The sequence below is a fragment of the Lissotriton helveticus genome, chromosome 6 (genome assembly GCF_964261635.1).
Source record: "Lissotriton helveticus chromosome 6, aLisHel1.1, whole genome shotgun sequence".
Lineage (NCBI taxonomy): Eukaryota > Metazoa > Chordata > Amphibia > Caudata > Salamandridae > Lissotriton > Lissotriton helveticus.
Window position 1 is genome coordinate 1,789,645,015 of NC_136067.1, and position 20,889 is coordinate 1,789,665,903.

At 44.9% G+C, this 20,889-nt stretch overlaps 1 protein-coding gene across 1 annotated transcript in view; it reads left to right on the plus strand.

Annotated features, from left to right (window-relative positions):
• The window catches only part of LRPPRC (leucine rich pentatricopeptide repeat containing), an 848,306-nt gene that overhangs the window by 120,867 nt on the left and 706,550 nt on the right, over positions 1–20,889 (plus strand). The window contains exons 8-11 of the mRNA XM_078649683.1: positions 959–1,103; positions 5,765–5,922; positions 6,997–7,102; positions 7,722–7,829. Coding sequence (XP_078505809.1) covers positions 959–1,103; positions 5,765–5,922; positions 6,997–7,102; positions 7,722–7,829 — 517 coding nt within the window. The remainder of the gene's footprint in view (positions 1–958; positions 1,104–5,764; positions 5,923–6,996; positions 7,103–7,721; positions 7,830–20,889) is intronic.

Consider the following 20,889-nt stretch of genomic DNA (forward strand, 5'->3'; position numbering starts at 1 on the left):
GCGAACTGCAAATTGCGATTCGCATTTAAGGAATACCTCCCCATTCATTCCTATGGGCCTAGAGGCCCATAGGAATGAATGGGAAGCCATTCTCAATTTGCGATTCTCAATTAGAGAATCACTAATTGAGAATGCAATTTCAAGGGTGCCAGGATGTCAAAAGGACACACTGTTACATCCCTGAAATGTGCATGTGTGCGCATGTGGCACACATACATGCCCTAGGGGCATGTATGTGCTCCACATGGCACTTTGAAAAATGCAAAAAAAGTGCATTTTTCAAAGAAATCACAAATTACCACCAACTTGAAGTTGGTGGTAATTTGCTAGTCCTTAAGGCCAAATTGCGCTTTTTCTGGGCCTCTTCCATTGCATTTAACAAATCGCAATTTGCGATTCCTTAAATGCAGTCGCAAAATAGAGAATCACAAATTTGCGATTCCTTATTTTGCGAGGCTGTCTTCCATTCATATATCCCACTCAGCTAAATTGCAAATGCTGAAATTATGCGAATTTTGGCGTTTGCAATTGCAATTTTGAATGATACAAATGGCCAATAGTCATTTACTGCTAAGAAATTAAATGCTATTGTTGCCTTTCATAAAGTATCTGGCATCTATCTGTCTGTCTTATTAGGTCGTAGCATTACACATTTCAAAGGACCTCTGTTTTGAATGGCGTTTCTCTTCTCGTGTTGTGTACAGTTATACCCACAACATGTAATTGTGACTGCTGGCTTTCACCAGTGAGGTACGCAAAAGGGAAATTGTGACCAATGACTGGGGGGCGGGTGGGATGGGATTCTTTCAAACAAACTAAAATGTTTGTTAATGAAACTTAGGAGTAGTCTTCTTAAAACATCTCCAAATGCATTTAAAATAAGATTTTTTTTAATTCTCATTTTAAATTTACAGTAGACTGATAATCACCCGTCAAATGTTGTGGTGTTTCTTTTCAGACACTGGGACAGGTTGAGAAGGCAGAGGGAAATCTCACGGACAGAGATTTAATGCAGATTATCTGGAGTTTGTCCAAGGCAGGTTACTCTCAGTATGTGCCGGATATTGTGGAACGGATGCGATATGACAGGGGATATGTGCCAGGTAAAGCCGTAAAATCGGCCTGCAAAACACTTTAAAAATGTTAATTACAGCCCCCAGTATTTATAACAACACTCTGTCATAATTTGGCAATTTCGGTCCTCTTTAGCAGGCCTTGTTTATAAAGTTAAGATTGCTTGTATCACTCTTATCATCTATTAGCAACTTCTGGCTTTTTTCTGCAGGTAGCTGAAATATCTCAACTGTTGTTGTTTGGTACCAGCATGGGTCTTCATGCAACTGTAAATATCACACCTGTTTAATTTAGGTATTCTAATGGCATGGCATTTCCAGTCTTTTTAAAGAGATGCTGCTAGTGCACAGTGAAAGTTTTTTTCTTCTGCTTTGTTAAGAATACAAAAAAAATTACATTATCCATTCTGTGTTGTGTAATCACCTTTGAAACCCTGTAATCCTTTGACATTTTTTAGAAATCTTAAATTGACTTTAAAAAAAAGTTGGTGGGAAATGTTGCAGGTTTGCGTTTATTAGAGTAAGGGGAGCTTCTTCTAATTTTGTCTAAAACTGCTGCTGTTCTAAAAGCACTTGGGTGCTGGGACATAACATTTTCTGCAATACTGCGTCCACTGATTGTGATTGTCAGGCGGTTTCTTTTTTTTTTTACAGAGTTTTATATAGCGCGAACTATACCCGAACTGAATCGGGTATCAGAGCGCTTTACATAGCACCAGTTACGTTACATGAGGACACGCATTCATTTTAGGCACGGGGAGATTAAGTGATTTGCCCAGAATCACAGGAGGTTTGCTGGCGTCGTTACCGAGACTCGAACCCAGATCCCCAGGTCTGAGGTCGAGCGCCTTAGCCAGATGCTAAGCACACATATAGGATGTGTGCTTTTGAAACTGTTAAAAGGGTGAAAAATGCTGAAACCGCCATTGATGGGGTCTTTTATCGCCGCGGCCAGGGCGACTGACGCTGGAATCTGGGGACCACGGTTCGATCCCCGGCTCCGGCGGCAGGTCAGCCCAGCACCATGTGACTCTGGGCAATAGCTCGCTTAATCTTCCCGACGGCCCCCCAGCGCCTAGAGACCCTTACGGGTGATTGTGCGCTTTACAAATGTGGACTTTACTTTACTTTTATTAAAATTAATTTGGTCTGCAGCCCCCGTAAAGAATGTTGTTTATCAAATGATGCACCCATGCTCTAATTTCTGTGATAAAAATCAGAAAGTCCACTAGTGAATATTTTATCTGCTTAAGTTGCATCTGTTGTGTATTAAGTAGTGTATGCACTATCCCAAAGCGTACAGACATCTTTTTTTGTTCCCTAATTGCCCCTTCCAATGTGCTGTCCTCGTGCCAATATCCATTATTAGGTCTCGCTTAGGCAGAGACATGTTGTATTCAGGATATGGACATTAAGCTCTGTCCACTTTCCGCCCATCTTTACGTCTGAGGCTACCATGCTGAGGACCAGATCGAGGGTGCTTTACCGATCACTAGCACCTCTGTTTTATTGCCATTAAGTTTAAGGCAATTATAAGCCATCCAAGACGCCAGTTCTTGTAGGCACGTTGAGAAATTGATGGCTGCCTTATCATGATCTTGAATTAGGGTCACCACCAGTTGTGCGTCATCAGGGTATGACATAACACTGACGCCAAACTTCCCTATAATCTCTGCCAGGGGGGTGATGTAGAAATTAAAGAGGGTGGGGCTGAGTATGGAGCCCTGTGGGACCCCTTGGTCCAGATGGATGCTTTTGGGGTAGAAAGGTCCCTGCGACACCTGGAAGCTACGGTGATGTAAAAAGGACCTTAACCATTCCATAGCTCTGCCAGCCACACCTCCTTCCCTGGGGCCCTGAAGTGGAAGCGTATGATGGGCAACAGTGTCAAATGCAGCACTGAGGTCTATTAGGACTAAAGCAACCATCTGTCCCTCATCTACATGTCTATGGATGATTTTTGTAGATAAGAGCAGTGCAGATTCACTGCAGTAAGTGGCACGGAAACCCGACCGAGTGGGGTGAAGTAGTCTATGTTTATTAATGTGAGCTGTCAATTGGGTGTTGACCACCTTCTCTGCTATTTTAGCGAAGTAAGGCAGCAGTGAGATGGGGCGTAGGTTTTCCAGTTGGCTCATGCTAACGTCCGGGTTCTTTTTTTAAGGGGATGACGATCGCCTCTTTCCATCTTTTAGGGACAGTTCCAGAGGTAATCGAGAGCGTAAGAAGGTGTCTGATGTAAGGCTCTAATACATCTAGACTCCCTCTTAAGACCTTAGGGGTGACCGGATCTCTAGGTGAACCTTACTTGATGCTTAAGGCTACATCTTTAAGTACGTCACCTGTGTGGGCTGCAAATTCACAGAGACAATTTATATTGGATGTCCCCTTACTATCCGCGCGCCCATATCGTGCTGTGTCAGGGTAGGTAGAGTAGATCTTTCCCACCTTCTCCGCAAAGAAGTCCGCCACCCTATTGCAGAAGTCAGCTGAGCTGGTGTCAGGAGCTGTCACTCTTGCTAGTGACGAGATCTCTTTGAAGATAGTGAAGAGTTCCTTCAAAGAGTTCTCAGCTGTCCCAATCCTATCACTATAGTAGGTAGCCCGCGCTTTCCTGACCAGAGAGTGATATTTTTTAAGACTAGATTTATATTAAATTTTCCTAAGCTCAGCGAAATTTCTCCTCCACGCTCTTTCAAGGCGCATACAGGCTGATGTAGCTATTCTAAGCTCACTACTGAACCATGGTGCGGTTTTAAGCTGCCTACCAGACGCTCTCGAGGACCAAGGAGCATTACTATCTAATGTCTCCACGATGCGTTTGTCAAGTGCATCGCATGCGGAATTAATATCTGTGCCACCAGGTGGCCTGCCCTGTTGTAAGGCCAAATTGAAACTAGACATTGAAAACGTAGTAAATTTCCTCTGCTGTTCCTTAAAGCTTGTCTTTGTCAATACATCAGACTGAGGCAGCGTAATGCTAAAGGGGACCACAAAATGATCAGACCACGGGACAGGAACCGGGGATTTAGTTTGTAAGGCACCCCAGTTAGCAAAAATCGGATCTAATAGATGGCCCAGTTGATGAGTAGGAAGCACCAATTTAAGTGTCAGTTGTAGATCAGCCAGTGCCTGGCAGGTCTCCTGAGCACCAGTTTTTGACAAATCGTCAAAATGTAAGTTCAAATCCCCCAACAGCAGCATTTTGCCATAACGCAGTGTGGGTTGCATTATTTGCTCAATAATGCTGGACGCAAACCCCGTATGGGGCCCAGGAGGCCGGTAAATCAAAAACCCCTTTATAATGCAGTTAGAGGATGCCATAATGGAGAAAAAGCCTGCTCCACTATCCTCAATATCAGTGGGCTCTAAGGTGCACTGAGTAGATAGCAAAACACACAAAATGATGGACGGAATGTTGCACAACATTCACCCCCAGTCACGGATCTGTGGTTTTAATTGATCGTTATTTTGCTCACCAAACCACCCCAGTTCAGACATGGCCATATACAAATCAGTCTTGACCCTGTGCCTCATGGGAACAGTCCAGCCGGAACTGCCAAGCCATGTCTTCCCTGGACAGGAATCAAGCGTCCTAGGACCAGTTTCTGGCTATCAGCCGTCTTCAGCCAGGATAGCTTGACTCCAGTGTCTTAGTGAGCACGAGACCCACGTCTGGTCACTGAGTAGATACTGTGAATAATAGCAATCCCTCCTCCCCTGTTAGTCGGCTGGTCCACTCTAATAATACCATGGTTATGTGGTAGGGCTGCAAGAATATCTGGAGCCGAGTCCTCATTTAACCAGGTTTCTGTGAGGTATAGCACATCCGGCTGGTCATCCAACAGCTAGTCATGAATTTCATGTTTGTTTCCTCAGGGATCTACAGTTAATCAGAGAAAAACTAAGCTTCTGACGGCCTCCCTAATTTTCGAGCTCGTCTCAGACATGAATGGGCAGTGACTGCAATTATGACACAGGTACACTGCCAATATGCTACACTTGCACCTCTCCATGATGGGGGGCATAGTGCAAATAGCTGTTTGGAGGTATACCTGCGGGCTAGTCCTGTCGCGGACGTGCGCAGACGGGCTTGCCTTTGGCGTGCCCGCTGCATGCGTCCGCTGCGCATCTGTTCTGGCATGCGCAATAAATTGTCACCCCCCCAACTAGACCGCTAACTTTGCTCCCTTCAAGAGGTGGAAGTACTTGGATCTACCTTCTTCGCCCTCCGCTCAACAGCAATAGCTGCCGCGTCGGACCGAGGCGGGAAGGAGAACAGCGGGGCGCAGGTACCCGCAAAAGAGGGTCAGAACACTTTCACCCCACTAAAAGGTACAGGGGACTAGATGGGGTGAAGATAATTAAAACAATGAGGATGGCTAAAAAACAAGATTATTTTTAAAATTAATAGATACGAACCAAAGTGCAAGTGCAAAAGGTTAAGTTGCAAATCCCCGTATCTCCACACAAACGGGTCTTGGCAGATTCTGCCACAATCTGCCCTCACCACTGCGCGTCCGTTCTGGCATACGCAATAAATAGTCACACTTCCTCCCCAGACTAGACCGCTAACCTTGCTCTCTTCAAGTACTTAGCTCAACCTTCCGCTCAACAGCACTTCACTTCTCTCTTTTCATGCAAGAACCCTTCATTTTGTGACAAAAGTGTTTCTTTGACTTTTCTTGTAGATGCAATGAACCTGTGCCTGAGTTTGGTGACTCAAGGCATGGAAGACACAGCCTTTCAGGTGTTGAAATCATTTCCTACCTTCCCGACAGATGGTCCGAATGGGGACTCTTCACAACATGGCAATTTCTTTCTGCGGCACTGTGTTAATGTCAATGTGGTAAGTTTGATTCCATTTTTCAGTTTGCCAATGTTTAGCTAGGTGTATAACATTTAGCTGGTTTGTAAGCAAGCCCTATTTTTAGAGGGAAGGACATTGAGCTGGTTATAGCATTCCTTTTGAACGACCTAATGCATTTCAATGCATGTAATGTGCTTCTCAACAGAACGCTGGTACTGTTGATGCCTGTTTTTTAGACTTTAGTTTGGGGATTTTATAATCAATAAGCCTTAATAGGCACCTGGTGTGGCACAATTCTTTTTCTAAAAGCACTTGCGGCCCCAAATCACGAGAATTATTTTGAGGTACTTGGAAGTGTAATAATATTTTGACATGTGTCCAAAAACTGGGAGGATGTGGCGCTGTTCTCTCTGAATAGAACCGATGACATGGACTTGCTACTGTGAGATGTGAGCCCTCTACTCCTGGAGCATGCGGGCCAAATGTGATCACAGGGTAATTTGGAGCGCCATTGAATACAAACTGCTATGAGGGACTATCTGAATCCCACTGTCCCTTTTAAAAGCATTTGAATTGTGTTCTGTACTTGAACTGGGTGGAAATCTGCTGAAGGAGAACTTTATATGTCTGCTGATGTGATTTTTATTCTAGCACTTCTCTCTCATTAGTTCATATGGTACATACGAGCTGTAATTTGCTACTGCCTAGGCAGTCTGATATTTATCTGATTACCCTGCAATGCAGATTGTCTTAAAATGCAGTATCAGTGGCCCCTGACTGGGTGATTTATTCTATTTCCACCTGGAAAAGTGAACTAAAGGCAGATTTAGCACGAGGATCTATGAATCTGAATTAGTGAAACACTGATGAGAGTTGCTCTTAGAAATGTTATTTTATCATGCTTTTCTTTTGCAGTTTTTAAAACTGCAATGAACTGTCAGTAATGCCTGTTTAGTTGCTACATAAAATGCTGCTAGGTAAAAGATGATACTCGTGTGTTACATGCAGCATCTTGTTTAATTAATAGTTGAGCAAAAAGTAGCGACCTTTATGAGAAACCCGAGATATTGTATTTGCCTAATAACTGTTTTTATTTGTAATGTCACGCTGTAGCCAGCAGAGAAGCTGAAGCATTTCTGTGATGGTCTAGCCACTGCCAACCTGCATTCGTCAGCCTTGCAGTTTACCTTGTATTGTGCTTTGGAATCCAAAAAAACAGGTAAAGATGCTGTTTGAATCTGACTGTGTGTGGAATGGTGTATCCACTGATCTTAAAAAACAAAGGTGTTCAGACTCATTAATTTCATTACTTATTTCTGACCGAAAATTAGGTAACCAGCAACTCTTGCTTTGATTACAGACACTATATATTTATACATATGTTTCTTCTGACTCCATGCCATCTTAAAAAAGATTAAGAGTAAATAATGAAAAATAATGAACCTTAATTACAATATACTTAAAGAATGGAGTTGTGAGGAAGTAGTGTGTTTCATGAAACACATGTTGGCTAATCTATTATGCTTATGGAAATACAGTAAAAGGAACTCTTAACATGAAAAATGTATGAGCACACAAAATGAAATTCAATAATTACTATGAAAAGTAACTTACACAAAAGTGGGAAGTTTTTTTTTTAATGTTTGTGAAACTGCAAGATATATTAAGAACAGAAATTAAAGAGACTCCTAAGCTCTTAGTTTTCTAAAAAATGCTCATAAAAGACTCTATTGAGACAAACAGAGCAAAAATATATAGGGAATCTTCCCTTTGATCTAGACATGATCCTTATTTGCCTTACAGATTAATTGATACTAACTGATCTTTGTGTTCTTCAGGTTTAGCACTGGAGCTAATGAAGATTATGAAGGAGGAGGGGTTGCCAATCCGGCCTCATTATTCCTGGCCATTGTTAGTAGAGTACCAAAAGGAGAAGAATGTGCAAGGTAAGCCCTCTCCTCACCTCCTTTTACATCTCTGCTCTTTTGAATTATATGCTTCTTCCTTTTAGCTCTAGGCACTCTTTCTCTCTGGTTTGGTAGTATTTCTACATGGTCACTGGTACCTTTTTATTCTCTCCTATTTCTTTCTGTTCACATGTATTGCTTTCAGATATCCAGTATTCTGTGGTGCTGTTGTCATATTTTTGTCTGCTCCGCCTACTCCTTGATGCTCTTCAGTTTACCCTTTCCTTTTTTGTTTGGGCCCCTTTACTCCCTTTTGTTCCTTCAGTCCACTTATTCTCTCCAGTTTTCTGCTATTATCATTTTTCTCCCTCCGCATCAGAGAAATCAAATAAAAATGTAAAATCAGAAAGTGCCTTATTTCACTCTTACAAGCTTGATGTCTTGAACATAGTGTTTTTTCATTGTTTGTGAATTATTCCCAGAAGCTAAAGGATGCCTTTTGAATTGCTATAATAAATGCATCTGTGATGCACATTTGGAGCATGGGCATTTATTTTAAGAAAGCCATAGTTGGCGTGTGACCATAAATACACTCATTCACTCCCTGCACCATTCTCTCCACTGGTATTGTGTATACTAGCTATACTGAAGCAGAAAATATTGGCATCTGTTGTCAGTCACAACTACTGAGTGCCATGCTCCTACCTGTGAGTTTATGAAAGAAAGATATTTGGCTGACCATGGAAACAAACTACACATTTTCTTTCATTTTTGTGTTAGCAGTTTTATTAATTTCAGATAAAAACATTTTCTTAACAAGGTTTCTGGTGCTGAAGACAATTCTCTAAGTTTTTCGAAGCCTTTATGAGACCAAGGATGCTTTCTAAAAGTAAATAATCTAGCAAGTTTCATATTTGGACAATGTATAAGTGTATTTGTTCTTTTTCTTCAAGGGTGTATTAAATGGTAGTTTTATGTATAATATTGAGAATAGCAGGGAAGCCTCTATTACCAAATGAATGATTGTGACCTGACAGCCAGCTGATTGAGTGAGAGAAAGGTTCAATCTACTGGCACCTTAAGTAGGTTTAAGCATTTAGCACACTTTTCCCCCATGTTACACCTGGGATGTCTGCAATATATGAATAAGAATTGAGCAAATATTAAGTTTTAGTGCAGGGTATCTAATTCATTGGCTTGAGTTATTGGTAATTCAGAAAGAGTAATCTCATAAAAGATGCTTTTAACAGAAGTACTTGCCCCTTGGGGAAACAAAAAACTGTCTTCTTCATCTTCTCTCTCAGTATAATGTGCTCTCGAATGAGATGCAGAGTTGTTAGTGTGACACCGGGTGACAAACAAAATGCACAAACAAAAAAAAAGTGCTTTTAGCAGACAGTTCACATTGCAATTTTATTTTAAATATACAGTACCATCAGGGCTCAGAAGGAATGCTGAAACAAGTATTCCCTAATTGTCCCTGGTTATAAAAACCACTAAAACCTTTTTAGAGGAACCTTTGTGATAGCATTATGTTTCATTAACTCTTTAGATTCATGTAGGCGGGTTCTCTGATAAGATGTCACCTGGCCACCATCCATCCTGGAAGATGCCTAGAACTTTTAAAGATTGCCAGGGGGCTCCTTGAAATTACAGAAACAGATTAACTACGTACATCAGTTTGTAATCGAGGTACATGCCTCGTGAAGACAGAAGATCAGATATTACAATTGAGTTCAGCAGATTTTCTTTTTTGCAAGCTAGTCAGTTGTAGAAATATAGCAAAAGGTATACACATTTATAGCTAAAACCTCAAACTCCACTTTTCCTGGTGAGAGAGGGCATATAACTGTTTTTGCACTATTAGCAAAACATGGATGAGGCTCTTGCTTGGCTGAATGCTTCTCTAAATGGGCTCGCAGTAGTGAAAACTGAGTTGAAACGGTTAGGGTATGGTACCAAGATAATACATTTCAATTTAAGTACTGTGTTCAACCACTGAAATGTGTTAATGTGCATTTAATGCGGAAATCTTACTATACGACCACAAACCTGTTGCTGTATACCTTTATTTGTGGCATATGGTGGTCAGTGAACTAGAGTTTAAGAACGTGACTGTATTCTGTAAGAATAACAATTTACATGTTTAAGACTTTACTCCCTTATTTTATGCACGAACACCAATATGCTGCAAGTGTTTCATTATACTTTTCATAAAGAAGAAAAGTGCTCAGTTGACTATCTGATTTTGAGGAGAAAATATGTTTGCGTATTTAAAAACATCTTGATTCAAAGTCTGAAGCAGTGCTTGTTAACGATAAATTGTATGTTCGAGGCATATGGGCTGCAGACCACACACTATTGCATAAGATCACCATCTGTTGGTGGGCCCGGATGATTACACTTTGTTGTTGTCTTGGAAGAGTCTTTGTCTGTTGGATGACTCCTCCCTTAGTCCGTAGTGCGCATGGGCATCGACTCCATCTTCAGATTGTTTTTTCCGCCATCGGGCTCGGATGTGTTTATCGTTCGGTCCCGTTACCGATCTCTTTTCGAATCCATAAATTAATCAAAATACCATCAGCATCATCCTCGACATTGATTCCGGTTACCAGCGTCGAATAGAGACTTCACTTCTCCATTCCAGCGTTCGTCGGGGCCGTCAGCCCAACTGCACCATTGGGCCTTTGGCTCATGGAAAGAACACCCTTCAAGAAGTGCCCTCGGTGTGGACACAAATTCCCTCACACCGATCTTAATGAGCTTTGCAATCTCGTCTTATCCCCAGAGCACGAGAGTCGAGACTGTGAGGCCTGTGCTTCGTTCCGGTCCAAGAAAACAATCCGGGACCGTCGAGCTCGAAGAGTCATGGCACAGTCATCTTCGACACCAGACCTCATCATAGACGAGGCTCCAATTGAAGTAGACGCCGAAGAACAATAGCACGAAGACATCGCTTCTGAACAGAGGATTCAGCTTCCGGAGTAGAGGATCAATTCGAAGATGAAGATCTTCCAGCTGGTCAACAGGTCGTGAGTACAGACGTCAACCCTGTTCACTCCACCATACTGGGACAGGCTTCGGTTCCACTTCCACCTTCGGGTCCAGGTGCACACCGACCAAAACCTTCTGACGCCCCGCCTTTGGGCTCAGCAGCGAAGATTACAAAAAAGCCTCCAGTCGACTCGGGCTCGAGTCAGTCTGTCGTTCATGAAAAGTAGAAGGTCCTGAAACCCAAATTAACACCGGTACCGGCACCAAAGCATCCTTCGGTACTGAAAGTGGTTGAATCGAAAGCAAGTTCGGCACCGAAAGAGGTTCCCAAACCCACCGAACCAAAAACCACCCCGGTTCCGAAAAAAGTGGACACGAAGAAGGTTCCGGTACCGAAACATACTTTGCTCCGAAGGTAGATGAGTCGAAACGTACTCCGGGAACAAAAACTCCGGATCCAAAGAGCACGGATCCTAAGAAAAAGTCTTTGGAACCGAAACCAAAACCTGCTCCAAAGACAATGGACGCTGTTAAACCTAAGCAATTCTGCTCCATACCATGTAAATTAGTGCCGAAAAAGATTTGCCAGTAAAAGAGCTTTTTAAACCTGATCCAAAGCAAAAAACTCTTCATATTAATCCAAAGACTGGACATATCACTTCAGTGCCTCAAAAGAGGAAAATGGACTATCCTAAAACACCGCCAGTTCCCCTAAAAAAGCATGCTCAAACTTCACCAATGAGGATCCCTTCACCAGAAAGACAAGTACCAGTAGATATTTCTCCTGTAATTTCACCATCTAGTACACATAGTCTTGTACCACAAGATGAGGATGATGGGGATAGTTACTCACAGGACATAGGGAGTGAACATCACATATTAGACATTAATGACCCAGATGATATTCCTGGGCCATCAGGGGACCCATGGGAATATTATAATGCACCAGATCTACCTCAAGATGATGTATACCCATCTAGCGAAACAAAAGGGGATAATGGACGGAGCGTTTGAGCAAATCAAACACTCACCCCCAGTCAACTGATCTGGGTTTAATCCATCACCATTCTTTAGCTCACTCAGCCACCCCAGTTCAGACATGGCCATATGCAAACCAGTCTGACCCTGTGCCTCATGGGAACAGTCCAGCCCGAACTGCCAAGCCATATCTTCCCTGGACCGGATACAAGCATCCTGGGACCGGTTTCGGATTCATAATCCTCATCAGCCAGGCTATCTTGAATCCAGTGGCCAAGTGAGCAAGGGACTCACGTCTGAGCATACCCGGCCACACTTAGGGCGAACAAAGCGATACAAAAGGGGATTTGATTTGTTCAGACGCTCCGTCCATCATCCCCTTTTGTATACCCATCTAGACCATCTCCCCCAGATGACACTATTGGGTTTACGCAGCTCATTCATAGAACAGCCACTTTCCATGGGGTAGACCTACACACAGATACAATGAAAGAAGATTTCCTAATGGACACTTTAATGTCATCACATAAGACCACAACCACACTTCCAATACTTAGTGGAGTGGTAAGACATGCACCTGAAATATTTAAGGACCCAGTCAGATCAAGGCTTTTAACCCCCAACTAGAAAAAAAGTACAAGGCAGCTCCAACGGATTCAACATACATTAAAGGACAGTTGCCATTGGACTCACTAGTAGTGTCAAATGCGAGAAAAAGAGCTAATTCGCAGACAACAGGAGATGCTCCACCTCCTGACAAAGAGTCTAAGCTTTTAGATGCTTCGGGAAAACACACTATTTCACAAGCTGCTAATGTCTGGAGGATTGCTAACACTCAAGCTTTGTTAGCAAGATATGATAGAGCTCATTATGATGAGTTGGAGTCACTCATGCAACACTTGCCAGAGCAATACAAGACCAGGGCTTCTGACCTAATACAGGAAGGCAAAGTTATTACAAATACCTCTATAAGATGTGCGCTAGACATGGCAGACACAGCTTCTAGAGCAATAAACACAGGAGTATTGTTGCGTAGACATGCATGGTTACGCATCTCTGGGTTAAAACCAGAAGTACAAGCCAGTATCTTAAACCAGCATTTTGACCAAGAACATCTTTTCAGTCCATCAGTTGATACTGCACTAGAAAAAGATGAAAAAAGATACAGACACTGCAAAATCCATGGGAGCTTTAAAAAAACAAGCCCATAGACCTTCCTTTTGTCACTCCTCATACAGGGGCGCCTCTAAGGGTTTCCAAACTGACAATACCTCCTCTTCTTTTAAAGCACTCAACCAAACCTCGCTTAATAAAGGATATTATAGAGGAGGTAATAGAGGAAACAACAATAAGGGTAGAGGTAGAGGAAACAACAATCGCAACACCTCTACTCCCAAACAGTGACTTCCCTTCCATCCCCCCAGACCATTCCACTCCTGTCGGGGGGAGGTTACAACTGTTCCTACCTGTCTGGAACTCCATCACCACAGACAGGTGGGTAAGACAAATAATTCAGTCAGGTTATTGTCTGGAGCTCACTTCCACTCCTCCAACAATACCACCCAGACAGCGTCCTATGTCACAGGAACACCTCATACTGCTAAGACAAGAGGTGGAATCTCTACTGCAAAAGAACGCAATAGAATCAGTCCCAAAAGAACATCAACACACAGAAGTTTATTCTCTATACTTTCTCATACCCGAAAAGGACGGGTCCCTCAGACTTATTTTAGATCTAAGACCCCTAAACCTGTACATACAATCAGACCACTTTCATATGGTCACACTACAACAGGTTCTACGGTTGCTAAAGAAGGGAGACTTCCTTGCCACATTAGATCTCAAGGATGCCTACTTCCACATTCCCATACATCAATCGCACAGAAATTACCTAAGGTTCATTCTAGAAGGTCAACACCACCAATTCAAGGTATTCCCCTTCGGAGTAACTACAGCATCTCGAGTGTTCACAAAGTGGCTAGCAGTAGTAGCAGCACACTTAAAAAGGGACAACATTCCTGTCTTCCCATATCTGGACGATTGGTTAATAAAATCCAAGTCATACAACCAATGTGTACAGCACACGCATCAAACAATATGTCTGCTACACAAACTGGGATTCAATAAATCAAAAGAAATCCCATCTCCAACCATCCCTGTATCAGCAGTATCTGGGAGCTACAAAAGATACCTCCAAAGCAATAGCGTACCCCAACCCAGCAAGAATGCATACTATGCAGGATCTTATCAAAAGATTCCAGCCACAACACTCACTACCAGCTCGAGTGTTTATGCAACTAATAGGAATGATGGCATCTTGCATTTTCATAGTGCCGTATGCAAGACTACAAATGCGCCCCATTCAAGAGTGCTTGGCAAGTCAGTGGAATCAGGCTCAGCAACAAATAACAGATCTGGTGGTGGTAGACGACCGGACATATCGCTCTCTGCAATGGTGGAACACCAAGAACCTTTCTAAGGGCCGGCCGTTAATAGAACCTGTTCCACAGATAACACTAACCACAGACTCATCTCTCACAGGATGAGGAGCGCATTTACAAAATTACAGGGTACATGGACAATGCAAAAAAAACTACTCCACATAAATCATCTGGGGTTACTAGCACTTTTTCTAGCTCTAAAATCGTTTCAGCATTACCTGTCAAACAAAGCTGAACTAGTCCGGAAGGACACTATGACCGAAATGTATTACATTCAAAAACAAGGAGGAGCACACTCCCTACAGCTCTCCCGGCTGGCACAGAGCATATGGAGATGGGCCATTCCTCAAAACATTTTTCTATTGGCAGAACATCTACCAGGAGTTCACAATCAAGTTGCAGATCTGTTAAGTCGTCAGAGACAACAGATACACGAATGGGAACTTCATCATCAAGTTCTTCAGCCATTTTTTCAAGAGTGGGGTCAATCAGAGATAGATCTGTTTGCTACAAACCACAACTCCAAATGCCCAAGCTTTGCCGCCAGATACCCACACCCATTATCCAAAGGCAATGCGGTATGGATGAACTGGTCAAACAAATTTACGTACGCTTTTCCACCTCTCCCACTAATTACATTAGTGGTTCGCAAGCTACAGCAACATTCTCTCACACTGATTCTCATAGCACCAACGTGGGCAAGACAACCTTGGTACACCACGCTACTAGAGATGTCAGTAGTACCACATCGCAAACTAAAACTCACTCCACATCTATTAACACAGAACCAGGGAGAGATTATGCATCCAGACCCAATGCAGCTCAATCTAGCGATTTGGCTCCTGAGGTCTTAGAATTTGGATATCTAAATTTGCCACCTGATTGTATGAACGTCATAAAAGAAGCAAGACGCCCTACCACTAGAGCATGTTATGCAGCAAAGTGGAACAGGTTTGTTGTATATTGTACAAATAACAACATCAATCCTTTAGATGTTTCCATACAAAACATTATATGCTATTTGTTGCATCTACAAAGATCTAACTTAGCGTATTCCTCAATCAGGTTACATCTTGCTGCTATAGCAGCATATCTTCAAAACAGACAACATTTGTCATTGTTTGGAGTACCTGCAATCAAAGCGTTTATGGAGGGACTTAAAATAATAATTCCTCCTAGAATACCACCCTCTCCAGTGTGGAACTTAAATGTCCTCACAAGACTTATGGGTCCTCCTTTCGAACCATTACATTAGTCTGAATTACAATTCCTGACATGGAAAATTGCTTTTTTAGTAGCTATGACTTCGCTTAGAAGAGTAAGTGAGTTACAAGCATTAACAATTCAAGAACCATTTATACAACTTCATCATAATAAAGTGGTTCTTAAAACAAATCCAAAGTTTCTGCCAAAGGTCATTTCACCTTTCCACCTCAATCCATCTATTGAGTTGCCAGTATTTTTTCCCCAACCACAAACCGTGTCAGAAAGAGCTCAACATACATTAGATGTGAAGAGAGCGCTTCTCTACTACATTGATAGGACAAAACCTTTTCGTAAAACTAAACAACTGTTTGTGTCTTTTTCTCCTCCACATAAGGGAAATCCAATTTCAAAATCAGGCATTGCAAAATGAATTGTTAAGTGCATTCAGATTTGTTATCAAAAAGCAAAACACACTCTATCCATTCCCCCTAGGGCTCATGCTACCCGTAAATTAGGGGCATCTATGGAATTCCTATGGAACATACCATTAGATGATATATATAAAGCAGCTACATGGTCTACTCCGCACACATTCACTAAACACTATTGTGAAGGCAAAACAACAAGCAAGTGTGGGCCAGGCTGTACTCAAAACATTATTTCAAACTACTGCAACAGACACGAGTGGTCGCCCCTAAGGGAGAAACTGCTGTGCAATCTATGCAATAGTGTATGGCATGCAGCCCATATGCCTCGAACGGAAAATGCTACTTACCAGTATGCATCTGTTCTTGGCATGTCGGGCTGCAGAACCACACACGCCCACCCGCCTCCCCGGCTACCGGTGGCTGTTCCAGTATTATCTCATTTAGATACACAATACATGGTCATCTCTATATGTACTCATACAACTCCATCATTTGCCCAATGGCGAAAACAATCTGAAGATGGAGTCGATGCCCATGCGCACTACGGTCTAAGGGATGAGTCATCCAACAGACAAAGACTCTTCCAAGACAACAACAAAGTGTAATCATCCGGGCCCACCAACAGATCTAATGCAATAGTGTGTGGTTCTACAGCCCTACATGCCAAGAACAGATGCATACTGGTAAGTAGCATTTTCCTTTTATGGAATACATTTACGATACAAAGTGTATGTTACATGAGAAAAATAGAAGTATTGTTGTGCTCTTGATGATTGCTTCATTTCTGCAGATATATTTGGTAATTTTGACAAAAATAAGGGCTACCCCCAAGTCCCATTTGGAAGATAAAAGATGAGAGCCAAATGGCAAGTAATGAACACATTGCTCACTATACAAGTAAATAAAATGGTCTGACTGTGGGTTAGAGCCTAATTGTTTCCTAATTATTCAGTAAGGGCTGAATTTTTGACAAATTTTGCTCCACGGAAACCTGCAGAGTCGTTCCGTGTGCATTTCGAGGCTGTGCGGTGCTTAAAATGACTTCCTTCGTCGCGGCAAGATTCTGAGATGAGGGTGCCGTCAGCTGGCCTTCAACATTTCAGGAATCCCATGCCCTCGCATGCACATAGGCCGAGGTTGCTCTAACTGTCTCCGCCCCTTTCAGAGCACTTCCCCGAACGTGACTGAATTTATGGGCGGAGTCATGAGGAAAACGAGCACATTCCATGAAGGAGTGCTCCAACGCTATGAATAATTACACAGCAGCGGGTGCGTGGCTAACCGAGCTGCGAAATGGCCGCTCTGTGAGCGAGCTCCGCCGGCTGCACACTGACAATCCTGCAATAATCCTGCCTAACGCTACCGAGAGACCCTGCCTTACGGGTGTATGAGCGTTGCAAGATCGGGGGCACACTCGATCGCACTCCTGGAGGAATCGGGCGTCTGGCGCAAGAGATCTGGCGCTGAGGACCTGCCTGCCCGAACCCGCCCGCCGCTGCGGAGCCCGAGGCGGCGGCTGCTGCTCACCGGACACCGAGGATTCTAAGGCCTGCACGGCTGGATTGCTGGCACACTGCACGAGCCCCTGCGGCACTTGCTGGAGCTCCGCCGTGGATCGCTGAGCTAAGGAGGCGGAATCTGAGCCCTACATAGTGCGTGGAAGCCAATTCGGACCTGGGGAGAGCCTCCTACAGCAGGTCGGCGCTGATCTGGAGGTGAGTCCGCCATCTTGGTGAAGCGGTGCGGTGTGGGGAGCTGCCGCCCGGTCATTCGGCGGAATCGAGGAGAGACCAGATCCTGCCTGGTGGATCCCTGCACAGCTGAGCCTTGCTGGCCACATATGGAGGCGGCGCGCCCCTGGTGCGTACATCATGATTTGCTTGTGACTCTCGGTGTGGGATTTACCATTTGCCCCTGTCCCGAGCGGCGCTGGCTTGAGCTGCATTATTCCCTGGGACAGACCGCTTGAGTTCACTGGAACTGTAGATCAGCGCACCCCCCCGGATTCCCTTGGTAAAAACTTGCTTTGGTCCGGGCTGGCCTTGGTGTCGAGCTTTGCGGCGCGCGGGGGAGGGTGACCAAGCGCGCCAAACAAGGAGGCCGATCCACGAATCCATGATGGGAGGCAATAGAGATGCGAGGCAACCCAAGCTCACTTTTGAGCAAAAACAAAAGGCCAAACAGTCTCAGGCGGATCAGGAGGCCGCGACGCCCCCCTCTACTAGTCCTACACCTGACATTGATTTTGGCGCCTTGATAATGGAGGTACGGTCTAGCCTCAAGAGCATTGACTCGAAATTGGATGCAATGTCCGCGCAGCTTGAGACGGTGAAATCCAAGGTGGATATGCATGAGACACGATTAGACTGCCTTGAGAACAGGCAAACGGAATGCAGCGAATTCCAACAGCAGACTAAACAACATATCACTAACATTGAGCGGGAACTGGAATACATGCGCGCTAAGACAGATGATTTGGAAGCTCGGTCCCGCAGATCCAACATTCGGATCACTGGCATTCCGGAGACGGACAACACTGGGAGGATGGAGGTGTTTGTCACTGATCTCCTACACGAGCTGTTTGACCCCGACCTCTCCCAGGTGTTCACGGTTGAGAGGGCACATAGGTCCCTGGGCAAGAAACCACCGACGGGCGCCCCTCCTTGGCCCATTCTTGCCAAACTGCTCAATTATCAGGATCGGGACCGCATTCTGAGGCTAGCCCGGGAGAAAGGCAAGATCACCCACAAAGGAAACCATCTCTCATTCTATCCTGATTTCACTCCTCTTGTCCAGGCAGCCAGGAAGGAATTTATGCCGGCCAAGAAACTACTGATGCAAGCCGGAGTTCCGTACTCCCTATTATACCCGGCCAAGTTGAAAGTTGTACATGAGCAGGCCGCACACTTCTTCACAGACGCAAAATCAGCTCTGAAGTTCGCCAAGCACGTTTGCGGCCCCAGTGCTCGCCGCAAGTCGCCCAGACTGGAGGAGGGCGCAGACCAGATGAGCGACAATGATTGACTACATCGAACTTAGCTGGCCGGACAGCCGCCACCTTTGTTGCCCATATGAGCGGCCCTGGCTGTTTCACGTGCGTGGGGTGCCGGAGGACTTCGCTGCCAGTGGCCTGGCCTGTCTGCCCTGCCTGGGGGATGAACTGGACGTTGAGTGGAGGCCCAGGTCTGTGTCGCTGATCTCTCATATAGTGTTCCGTCTATAGCACCTTCAAGAGACAGGCTACCTCTCGAATGCTGTGAAGATCCTTGACTGTGCAGCCACCCCGAGTATTCGGGGGTGTAAGCCGGGAGCACCTCGCCCCCATGGGGTACATCCCGTTGTTCTTGTTTCTCTTTAACTGTAGTGCTGGTCTTAGCACGCTAAGGGTTATATCGCAACCTGATTGGGGGGTTGGCGTGGGTGGGGGGTGGAGGGGATGGTTGGGTGTTTGGTTTCTTGTTTTGAACTGGTGCGCGATGGAAGGTAATTTTGTCTATACATTACGCAGAGAGCTGTTGAGTGTGTGGTGTGCGGGCTTTCTGGAGTCGTTTGGGGTGCGGGTGGTGGGAGTCCAGATACTTTGGCTGAGTTGCTGTCATGGGGGGGGTTAAGTTGTGGACCTGGAACATCCGAGGCCTTGGGGACTACAAAAAAGCTAGGTTGGTGCACGGTATGCTGGCCAGACACAATGTGGACATATGTTTCTTGCAGGAAACTCACATAAACGCAACTCCGTCGCCGAGACTGAGGCATTCTAGATGGTCACAGGTGCACTCCGCCATTTATTCTAATTATGCTCGGGGGGTGGCTGTCCTTGTGCGTAGGGGGCTGGATTGGAAGGAACACAAATGCGTGCTTGATAAGGAGGGCCGATATGTCATTTTGCATGGATCCTTACAGGGTAGGCCGATGGTTCTGGCTGCTATATATGGTCCGAACGTGGATGACCCGGATTTCTTTCGCGATGTCTGGGCACAAATTGCTCTGTTAGATTGTCATTCGATTGTGATCGGGGGGGACTTTAATGTTGTGCTAGATAATGACTTAGACAGACAAGGCGTGGCCAGGCCCACGCATGCTAGAGCGAGACAGGCAATACTTGATGTGATGGATGAGGGGTTGCTGTCTGATGTATGGAGGGTTAGACATCCTGGTGAAAGAATGGGGACTTGTATCACATGCCATCAAGCTGCTTGGTCGAGACTAGACTTTTGGCTGGTCTCACCTGAGGTGGCGACGTGGGTGGAGAATGTTGACATCCAGGCTAGGTCACTTTCGGACCACGCCCCCTGCGCACTTGAGCTGAGGATTCCTGGCATCACGACTAGGGCGTTTTCCTGGCGCTTACCCCCTCATGCCCTTACAGACCTGGTGTTTACCGAGGAAATAAGAACTGACATTGTGAAGTACTTTGAGAATAACGAAGGGTCGGCCTCCTCAGAGGCTATTGTGTGGGACGCCTTCAAGGCGGTGATACGGGGCCAATGTATAGCTAGACAGGCAGGGGTACTACACACCATACGCCGTTCACTGTCCCAGTTGGAGGGGGAGTTGAGAGAGTTAGACCTGGCCTTCTGTCAGGACCCGACATTGGAGCTGGCTGGCCGCCTTAAAGCCAAACTGCTCATATTTAATGAGGAGGCACAACGAGAAGTTACATTTCTGGGGAAACAAGCTGAAGCCCGTAGATATGGGGAGGGGGACAGGCCGAGCAGAACTTTGGCCAGGCTGATCGCCCCTCGGCAGCAAGCACACCACATTCACACTATACACGACAGCGCGGGTTCCCTGGTTGTGGGCCAGGAAGCAGTACTAAAAGCCTTCACTGATTTTTATGCATCCCTCTACACGACTAGACAGACGGTCGCCCCTGATTCCCTGGACGGTTTTCTTGATTCCATTGCCCTTGTTTGGTTCAATGATCACCACAGACAATACATGGACCTCCCCGTTACTGTTCAGGACATAGCTCAGGTCATCAAGAGCATGCCTGCGAACAAGGCGCCCGGCCCAGACGGCCTGACAACTTCATTTTATAAGACGTATGCGGAG